Here is a 10,265-nt window from a genome sequence, read left to right as displayed (position 1 = left end):
GGGGAACGGGTACCGGTTCCGGAACGACGGTACCGACGGACGACGGCGGACGGGAGGGGNAGGACGGGGGGGGGGGGGGGTGGGGTGGGGAAGGTCGGTTGGCGGGATGTGAGAGAGCGGAACCCGGTGCGGCTCCAAAGATTCGGTGGGAAAAATGCGTTGACGACCGTGGGGTATGGACTGGACACCCGATGCACTCACGCGGTAGTCGGGAGCAAAGGATTCGAGTGTCGTGAAGGAGTAGTTGTCCGTCCATTCGCCCTGAGGACCCTCCTGCGCCTGGAACCTCCAGACGAGTTGGGACTGGAACGCATCGCGTCGTGCAGCGTCGTCGTCGTCGTCGTCGAGGTTGCGATGGCGATGCTCGAGCTGAGTATCGGCAGCATAGGTGGCGGAAGCGGGCAAGTCGAAAGACGACGAGGGCATGGCTTGCCTGACGAGGCGGTGGGTGATGTTAGCCCTGCCGCGCTCCTGATGGCCATGGCGAAGGAGCAAAGGTCGCATGAGGCCCTTTGCACCAAAGCCGACGTCGACGACGTAGAGGGCCTGGCTGGCCGCTTTGCTCGGGGGTGCGAGGTGGCAATCGACAAGGACGAGGAGGACCATGTGGCTGTTGCCGGTCCAGGCGGGAGGGGAGTGGGGGTCTGACGGCGGTTCGCACACCCTGCCGCTGACCGAGTAGGCGCGGTAGCCCAGGGCGCGGAGCACGTTGAGAAAGAGGAGGTTGTGCTGCATGCAGTAGCCGCCCTTGCGGGCCTGGACGAAGCGGCGGTAGACGGCTTGCGGGTCAATGTCGACGGTGCGGGCTGGCTCATAGTGAATCGAGGTGTTTTCAAAGGCAAAGGTGGTCAGGTGGTGGATCATCAAGAGCGAGAGGGTGGCGAGCGTGGGGGGCGGGAGGGGCGCATCCTGTCGATCCTCGAAGCCAGCGAGGGAAATGGTCGAGAGGTAGCGCCGCACCTGTGCCGGCGTGTAGAGCGAGGCGACGTGATTGAGCGACATGGGGGACGGTGACGGTGGCAACCGGGCAGAGTGGTCGGCATGGGGTCTGGGGTCTGCAAACGGCGGCTGTATGGCGTCAACCTGTAAGGGTACGGTTTACTTGTCGACCCTCGGAAGAAGCGGTGGGCAGACAGGTCAAACGAAGCTCGACACACATACAGTTAGAGATAGACTCCGAGAGAGAGGGCCCTGCCGGCCCGCCTGCCTGCCTGCCTGCCTGTCTCTCGACCGGGGCAATAACCCAAAACGGCTCATTGCACAGACACCTCTTCTTGTTGGCTCGCCCTCTCTCCCTCTCTCTCTCCCTCTCCCTCTCCTCTCTCCCTCTCCCTCTCCCTCTCCCTCTCCCTCTCCCTCTCCCTCATTCCCCCCACTCTGTTGGCGTCAAACGCGTCCGTCTGGCCGCCCGCACTCCAACCTTCTTCGCAGCCATCACCCACCTTGCAGACGGCCAACGCTACGTTTCGCTCGGCCGTCGCGGTGACGTTTCACCAACGCTTCCACCTCGATCCCACGTCGAGACCCAGCGCAAGCATCAGCCTCGTCTGCGGCACCGCAGCCTCCCTTCTCTCCTTGCCCTCGGCTCCCCGCCCTCGCCCTCGCCTTCCCTCGACTGCAACTACCACGCACCGATCCCAGGCACCGCAGCCAACCCACTCGCCGACATGGCATGCCGACAACGTCATCTTCACCGCCACCGCCTCTCCAAGTGACATCGACTCCTTCCACAGCCGCGCGCCGCCCGCCAGACCCACAGTACTGTACACACATCGACCCGTCGCCTACCCCTCGACACCTCCCCTTTGCCCGCCAACCTCAGCCGCATCCTAGTCCCAGCCCGCTCTGTTAGCCAGTGCCCGCCGCCGCCGCGATACCCTCCGATACCAGCGGCAGCGCCAGCCGCATACCTAACTCGTCGAATCGCTCGCCCAGACGCAGTCTCATGCCCTCGACGATGCCGTCGCCACACCAGAAAGACGGCTCTGGTGGTCGCGACATCCTCCCGCCGTCATCGGACGCCACTGCCGCCGCCCCCGTTGCCGCCATCGACGGACTCGCCCAGCTCGCAGCCGCCGCAGCGCCGCCTTCGCCCCCGACAAATCGGCCGCCCTCCAACTCGAAACCCTCGCCCCTGGCCGCACTCGCAGATGGAGAGACGCCGGCAAAGCGGGGATCCAACCTTGCCTGCCTCAAGTGCCGGGCCATCAAGGTGCGCTGCTCTAGGGCCAAGCCAACCGATGTACGCTGCAAACGCTGCAACCGCCTCGACCTCTCCTGCGAGTACAAGCAGCACCATCGCGGCCGCAAGCCCAAGAAGCGCCAAAAGACGGGCACAGACACCCTGCCAGACGACTCCAACGCTTCGCCCTCGGCCCAGTATGCTTCCGACTCCGATGCCAACGGCGACGACCCCTCAAACGCCCGCCCCGACCCCGACTCGCCGAGCGGCAACAGCAATCACGAACCTGCACCCGATCCCGGCGATTCCATCCACGGCCGGTTCATCGGCCCCTACCTTTCAGCCATCCTCAACCCCGCCACCACCCTCTCACGGCGCGAGGTGAGGCCACCGGCCCCATCGGATGCATCTCTGTCTCCTCTGGACCCTCGCCTCGCCTCGTCTGGCTCAAACTCAAAGCAAGGCGCCCCTTTGTCATCGGATGCGGCCAGCAACGGCGCAGCTACTTGGTCGCTGGCGCCTTTCGACCGCGAGCCGACTCCTACGAGGGATGCGGTCACCCAGCGTCTCATCTCCCTGCGACAAGCGACCGAGCTGTTCGACTACTTCTTCGCCGAGCTCAACCCTCCACTGGCCCTATTCGATCCAAACTTGCATACCGTCGACTATTGCCGACATCAACGGCCCCTGGTCTTTTCTGCCATCATAGCCACATCGACCCGGTTCTGCCGCCCTGACCTCCACCCGCGCTGTCAGGCCCTCAACCGGTCGGCGATGTCGCAAGCGGCGGCCGAGGAGGCTTGCTCCATTGACCACATACAGGCCCTTATCACGGCCATTACATGGAAGGACCCGACTGATCGCACCACCAACCGCAAGCTGCGCCGCGCAATCGGCTACGCTTTTGAACTCGGCCTGCTTTTCAGCTTCGAAGAGTTCCGCAGTGAGGTGGACAGCATCGATGCGGCCAGGACTTCTGCCGCGGAGAATTCGACTCCTGGTCCCTCGGACGCGTCCACCGCGCAGCAGGGCTCGGGGTCAACCGTTTCATCTTCCATCCTTCGAAGGCGCGAGGAGAGGGATCGGCAGCGGACCTGGATCATGCTCTGCCTCGTTCAGGCGGTGCTCAACCAGGGAGACCGCGACCACAGGCCCCTTCCACTTCAGATACCCCTCCGCTACCATCCCGACATGACCACCTGGTACCATTGCGGCGGCGACATTACGCTCAACATCGACGCCCGGCTCGCTTGGTCGCTGGAGACGGTAGCTCTCTTCCACGAAGTTGATGACATCGTCGAACTGACCACGCGGAATCCCAACCCGACAAGTTTCGGTGTGCTCTTCCACACCTTCGGTCAGCGCGCCGACACGATTCGAAGGCGTTGGTTCAAGGTGTCGAACGGACAGTGTTAGTAGTCTGGCGCGAGCATTGGCGGAGGAGGAAAAGATGCGGGTTTCAGCCATCAGTGGAGGTGAAAGCACTGACGGCCTCGGACATTCTTCCTCTCCGCCTGCTTTGCCCGCCGATGGGACGACTGCAGACCGCGCACGATACCCAATGGATGAATCCGCAGTCGCCGAGCTTCCTTATCTGGACGCGCATCGCCAGATGTTCCTCAGCGAACTGCACTGGCACTGGTCCTGCAAGGTCGCCGCTTTCAACGAGAAATCGCTGCAAGCTACGCGCAGCACCCGCGCGGCCGCGGCCGACTTCCTCGCTCAGCCTGGAATCTGCTTTGCCCGGACCGCTGGGCTTGCGCTCGATACTCTGCAGCTCTTTGTCACCAACATCGCCAAGCCCGGCTACCTGCGGGTGGGCCACGACTACCTCGTCATCTGCGCGAGCCAGGCTGCTAAATGGCTCTTCCTCTACCGCGACTCGATCGATCCGATGACACTGTTGTCAGCGCACGCCACGCTGCTCGAGATTGTCAAGGAGTGCTCGAGGCCCCAGTACCTGCCTAGCGGGGAACCCTCCAACATCGAGCGCGAAGCGCCCGGCTATCTCGTCCGTTATGTCGAAGCCCTCATCAATGGCGGTCTCAACGCTGCATTGCAGAAGATGGTCACTCGACAGGGATCGGCATCGAGAAAGAAAACCCTGCCCGCCGAGCTCGCGGGGCAGGGCGACGCGGGAGGGCGTCACAGATTCAAGTCGGGCTCATCGGGCTCGGCTCCATCACCAGGTTTTGTGTCCAGGCAGCCCTCATTCGGGTCGACGCCAAGCGGTCTTGAGGCGCAGCATACCCCGGGACAGCCCGTCCCCTCGATCCCCTTGGCGCCTCCCGAACGCGAACGCAGAGCCGTCCCGACCACGCGTGCAGAATCATCAATGCGCTTCGCTACCGGTAACCCCTGGTCGGACAGCGGCGCGCGGAGCGGTCAGATGCCAACAGGTTTTACCGCAATGACCATGCCCTATGATCGCGGCCATCGGCAGCCTGCTTCGCAACTCACAGCCGCATACGGCTACGGTGAAGGCACCACCAACGCCGGCGGGTCCCCGGCTCCGTCCTCGCCCTCAACAGCTTCGAGCGCTCGAGTCATCAACCCGCCGCACCCCGCCTACCTGTCCAACCAGCAGTACCAGTATGCGCTGCCCGCGCACCGTCCGCTCTCCGGCGGGTCCTTCCGCAACGGCCCGTGGAGCGTTTACGAAGGCGCCGAATCGAGTCCCGACCTGGGCCAGCAAATGTCATCATTCACCGCGGTCCAGGGCACGCCAACCCAATCATACCCCGATCGGCAGCTGGCACCTGGTCTTTCCCAGCATTTTGCCACATCATCGGCACTGGCTATGGATCCTGCCCAGGACCACAACGTGCCCCTGGCGCCGGCAGTTGCACCGTTACCCGCAGACAAGGCATCGCTGGGCAGCCTGGTCAGCCTCAACGCGCAGGACCTGTCGTATTGGGACAGCATCCTCGGCTCGGACCTGTCCAGCTTCAACTGAGGATCTGCTTCGACGTCTCGGCTCGCGCGAGGCTTGACCGCCAATCGCGCAGTCGGACGGGGGCAGACCGGCGGGAACATCCAGAGCAAACGAGAAGAATGTCCATTTCATCGGTGGTCGAAACTTGCCCTTCCATACGTAGGGGCCATTGTCCTTCTTCTCAAACGAGCCGATAATAACATGCATGGGGTTCCGGATTTCCCATCGAGGAAGCGACGTGCTTCACTTTGTGCCGCCACCGCCGGCGGGCCCATAAGCCTGCGCCGAGTCCCAAAGGTGCAGGGGCGGCGCGCTGGCCATGTCGCCTTTGTCACGGGAGCTTGTCGGGGCTTGCGCGCTCGGCCAAACCGCGGCGGGCCGGTCGAAGTTGAGTGACGACAGCCAAGAGACCCGTTTTGCGGCCGCTTCGTCCACGCCTGCCGAAGACGTTGGCTCGGGCAGGTCGTCGACGCTGTCAAAGACCTCGGCCGTCATCGGCTGGGCCAAGCGCCCGTGCGTCGATGCAGTGCGGAAAGAGGAAGCCCCGGAAAAGTCGCGTCGATCCGAACGCGCTTCAGCGACCGTTGCATCGAGAGGCTTGTTGGGTTGACCGGCCTGTGAGTCGATCCAGAAGGCGTCTTCCCCGCCTTCTTCGGGATGCTGCTGCAGGGGCGGAGCACCGGAGCGAAGCCGACTTTCCGTTGCACGATTGGGCAGGAGCAGTGCTTGTTGCCCTGCTCCTGGCGGCAAGGTGCCAGACTCGGGGTCGTAATCGACGTCATCCTTGCTCGCATCAGGCACCTTCCCATGACGAGCACCGTCCGGAAAGTCCCTGTCGGCTGCCGATCGGTGAGGGTGGCCAGACGTGAATTCTGCTCCGGAGATCGCGGAGGCGGCGGCAAGGGCGGTCGAGTCAAGCGCCTGTTCTGCAGCGGCCGAGCTTCTCCGCGGGCGCTGCGGCCGCACCACCTCGAAGCCCCTTGATTCGCTGCGATCGTCCGTGATTTGCTCGTTTGCCACGGCAGCTTGCGGATCCTGATCTGCTCCTCGAGATGCGCCAAAGGCTGACGACAGCGCGCCGAATGCCGCACTCATCTTACCGAGACCCCGCCAAGCTCCTTGATTCTTAGAAGAACCCCGATGCGCTCCGGTAAAGGCATCGTCATCGTCGTCTTCGTCGCTGCTGTCCGCGAGAGCACCACTGCCGCGTCGCTGCCAGAACTTGGGTTTCTTGCCTAGCTTTGGTCCCTGGGCGGGCGGGCGATCGCCCATGGCATATTGCGCTGCAATCTGCGTGCTGGTATGATCTGCGTGCGCATGGCCCAAGGGGACCGAAGGAGACCCTCGCCTATCGACGTGACCAGCTGCTGTGCTCAGGCCTGGCTGGCGCGGGTTCTGCATCGAGCCGATGCTGCCATGTTGACCCGCAGCGGTCGCAGCGAGAGCAGCCGATGTTGTCTTGTAAGGCGATGCGTCAGTCGCTCGACCGCCTCCGGTTCGAACGAAGCCAGGGCCAACCGGGGGCGACGAGGGGCGTCCGGCGAATGGCCCAGGAACAATGTTGTGGGATGGGTTGGCGGTGCTCATGGTGGCATGTGGTGGCAGTGCAGCCATGATGATGCCGCCGTCATCGTGAGGATCGCCGCGGAAATACGTCGAATACGGGCTGTTGCTGTCGTTCAGGTAGTCGGCAGGCGACTTTCGACCTTGAAGCTGGCCGTCGAGATATGACGCGTACGAGGTTTGCCGCGAGTGCATTGGCATCTTCGACGTTGATGAGGGGAGTGAGGCATGTGCTTGGCCCGGCGAGCTGGGGCCGGACGCTCTGAGACCACCAAGAGACCCTGGCCGCGCGGCGTTCGCAAGCATGAGTGTCTGCGTATTGGTCGAGCCCGATCGATTGAGCGCCTGGCGCGATTCGCGTTTGGGCCTGCCGAGCTGGATCGTGTTGCGCCGCAGTCGAATGTCGCGGCAGGCACCGCCTAGTCCCGAGGAACGCGCCGAGGCCCGCTCATCGAACGGCGCTCTGCCGAGCAGGCGGACCAGTCCCTCGCCCAGCTTGACCAGGAGGATGAGCGCCGCGCATACATAGAGGATCGCCTGGATGAGGAGGATAACGTACGTCAACCACCCGGCAGCCTGGCGCCCGAAATCGACCAGAGGGCACAAAAGGAGGACCAGAACCACAGTAATGATCCGAAGTACGCTCGCGACGAAGCTGATGGGACCCATGACCGCGCCGTCGCCCCAGGGCAGCCAAAGGCTTGCACCGAGGGCAAAAAGGACCTCAAAGACGAGCATGATGATGGCTTGTGCTGTACCGTTCCTCTGACCTGCACCGACGACGATGCCCAGCACGAGTGTGTGAAGGAAGTCGATCGCGCAGAACAGCTGGGATCCTGGACTGTAGGTGTTGTAGAGAGGCCCAAGCGCGCTGAGGGTGCCGATCGAGTCGTACAGCTTGGCCGTAGGTGTCCGGTAGATCCGAAAGACGAGGTAGGCGGGGATGATGACCGAAAGGAACGCGAACGACAGCGCCGCCAGGGCGATAGACGTCAAGGAGAAGCCGTCCGAGTTCGTCATGTTGTATGTCGTAAAGATTGTGATGGGAAGGTGAAAGAGGATAACGGCGCGCACCAAGTTGCCGTGCAACAACTTGAGATGGATGCTATTGTTGCTGGATCCAAAGAGGCGGCGGCCGGGTCGGCCGAGAAATCGGTAGCCGCCTCTGCGGCTGATCGAGGATCGCGCAGCCGCCTCGTCGTCGGCGTCGGTAACTTCCTTCGAGCGTCTGGGTTCGTCGAGCTGGAGCGTCAGGCCAGCTCCGTCCTCCTGACGCTTCCGAAATCGCAGAAAGGTGTCGTGGGTCGAGTCGATCATCCAGACCACCGCAGAGACGGCTACTGCAGCCGCAACGAGGATGAGCCAGACAGCCAAGCAAGTGCCAAAGAGATCCTGGGGACGGAGCCCGACGATCTGCGCAAACGCCTCCATGCCGGTCCTGGCGCCGTCGAGGTTCAGCAAGACGTTCGGCTGGCTCGCGTTCATGTAGAGCTTGGACGTGGGATCGCCCATCTGGGCGCCAATGTCGCCAGCAGGAAGGTTTGCGCGGGAGTACAGCGGGTCGACCCTTTCCGAGGGGCTATCTGAGCCGACGATCGCGGTGTTGGCGATCAAGCTGGCCCATGCCGCCCGCTGGAAGAAAGGATAGGCGAATGCAGGCCATCGAACGGCCACCATTGCTAGAGCGGCGATGAACTGCGTGTGCATGATGATGTCCCAGCAGCCCGGCGTGACAAATCTCAGCAGGGAAGCGCTCGAGGCGAGCTGCTGGCCGCTCAACGAGGCGACCAACGTCGGTGCGATCGTGTCCCTGACGATGTTTGGCTGGCTACCCTCTCGCGCCTTGTGACGGAACGCTTTCGCCCTCGAGTTGACGGCGCTGATGACTCTCGCCAAGGAGACGACGCCCAGGTAGCCTATGGCCAGAGCGACAGGGAACCAAAAGATGAGGTCCCAGTACCACTTGGCTCCATCATAGGGCGAGGCGAGCACCTCGATGCAGGCGATATCCTTGGGCGGGCTGGAGGTGTCGCTCAGCCTGATGCGAGTCCACAGCGTGCCCAAGGTATAGGTGTCGTTGAGCGGGATGCCGAGTCCAAGCGCGACCTGCCCAGGACCGTACAGGCAGCCAGCGGGCACGATGAGCTGGTTCTCTGGATCGGGTCGAGTCGGATAGAGGTGATCGCAGAGGTACGAATTGTTGCTGAAGATCTGGAAGGTCAAGAAGTTGGTTTCGACAGAGAGCGTGCCTAATTGTACGACGTTCCACACGTGAGAGGGTCGAGACGTTAGTGAGGAGACTCTGAGACGGCGTCAGGCCAGCCATTGAGGAGGGCCGGAAGAGATCGCTGCCGCTGTGCAAATGCTCACTCAGCGGAGGCGTAGACAGGGAGCTGTCTGCCGTGCGTCCAATGGCGTTGGTCGCTCCTACCGCCGTGATCCTGAGGACACCGCTGGAATGGGCGTTCTGTTCGGCGAGGACATTAACTCGATTGAGATCGTAGTCGAACTGAGCATACACGGCGGAGACGTTGAAGCGAGCGTCGGGGTCGACCATATCATTCGAACCCTCGCAGCCGGTAAAGAAGACGTCGAGGGTGCGCGGCCTAGCGAGTCGGTGGCGCTGCGGGTCATCCTGCGAGGGGATGGGCTTCTGCAGAAGGAACGGGACCTGGGGGCCGGAGAAATCGAAGTCGGGTACGGTGGTCGAGGTGACCTGCGGAGCTGACGAGGTTGGTGTGCGAGATGCCTCGCCCGCCGACTTTGTTGGGGTGTTTAGCAGGCCTGATCCCGTCGCCGAGGCCAACTGGGTGGTGGTAGACGTGAGGACAAGCGTCTGGGCCGTGATCGGCGGTATGAACAAGATGGACAAGCATAGAGCGACGAGCGCACCCAGGCGGATCACTGTTGGGTGCATGAGACGCCTTGAAGCACGGGTTGGCGCCTTCATGGTCATGAGAGGGAGGCGAAGGCGGCGAGGCTCAACGGGTCGGGCGAGCTTCGATGATGACCGGCAAGGCTCAAGTGGCGACAAGAGAGCAGGTCGAGCACAACAGAGAACGCCGCGGGTCTGACATCTATAGCCAGGCTCTTCGGTCCGTCCTGGTCGGCGCCTCCTGCAAGCGAAAGTGCTGGGAGGGTATCGAGATGAGAACAAGCCGAGGTTATGGGTATCAGTGCCAGCGGCAGGTTGGCATGGCCGTGAAGACCGCTACCTAGCCAGGCGCTGCCCAAGTTGAGAGGGCGAGAGTTCAGGCGACGCCGCGCTTTGACGATCTTCGGTGATCAGGGAAAGTCGTGGAAAGGGTCGAGGAAGGAGTAGTTAGCTCTGAAGAACGACGTGGCGGCAAGTGGGCAGTATGTGAGGCGGGAGGGTTACAACAGAAGCAAGCGATCTCGGTGCTGGTGGCGCCCAGCCCTATAAGGAAAGAGGAAAGTCTCGTACGAGACTGTACTACGGAAAATGCCAAGAGGTCGCGGCTCCCTGACTCGCGCAATTCTCGGGATTCGGAAAAAGTCGCGCCCGGTCGTGCTGCCCACAGTGCCCTTTTTTGCCAACAGCACTTTCCAGTCCACCCATAGCTC

At 62.8% G+C, this 10,265-nt stretch overlaps 3 protein-coding genes across 3 annotated transcripts in view; 1 reads left to right on the top strand and 2 right to left on the bottom strand.

Annotated features, from left to right (window-relative positions):
- PFL1_06805 (uncharacterized protein) overlaps positions 1-1,002 on the bottom strand; it is a gene marked incomplete at both ends in the record, with an annotated part of 1,688 nt that extends 686 nt beyond the window's left edge. Inside the window, one exon of the mRNA XM_007884350.1 lies at positions 202-1,002. Coding sequence (XP_007882541.1) covers positions 202-1,002 — 801 coding nt within the window. The remainder of the gene's footprint in view (positions 1-201) is intronic.
- Positions 1,003-1,945: 943 nt separating this feature from the next.
- On the top strand, positions 1,946-5,138 carry PFL1_06804 (uncharacterized protein; the record flags this gene model as incomplete). The annotated part of the gene is made up of 2 exons (XM_007884349.1): positions 1,946-3,593; positions 3,727-5,138. 2 exons carry the CDS (start codon positions 1,946-1,948, stop codon positions 5,136-5,138), a joined length of 3,060 nt encoding a protein of 1,019 aa, XP_007882540.1.
- Positions 5,139-5,360: 222 nt separating this feature from the next.
- On the bottom strand, positions 5,361-9,636 carry PFL1_06803 (uncharacterized protein; the record flags this gene model as incomplete). The annotated part of the gene is made up of 2 exons (XM_007884348.1): positions 5,361-8,929; positions 9,051-9,636. The coding sequence occupies 2 exons, from the start codon at positions 9,634-9,636 to the stop codon at positions 5,361-5,363; spliced, it is 4,155 nt and encodes a 1,384-aa protein (XP_007882539.1).
- Between the last annotated feature and the right edge of the window lie 629 nt (positions 9,637-10,265).

The sequence above is a fragment of the Pseudozyma flocculosa genome (genome assembly GCF_000417875.1).
Source record: "Pseudozyma flocculosa PF-1 unplaced genomic scaffold scaffold00033, whole genome shotgun sequence".
Taxonomy (NCBI): Eukaryota; Fungi; Basidiomycota; class Ustilaginomycetes; order Ustilaginales; family Ustilaginaceae; genus Pseudozyma; species Pseudozyma flocculosa.
The sequence above is the reverse complement of the archived record's forward strand: the minus strand, read 5'-3'. Positions and strand labels throughout refer to the sequence as shown.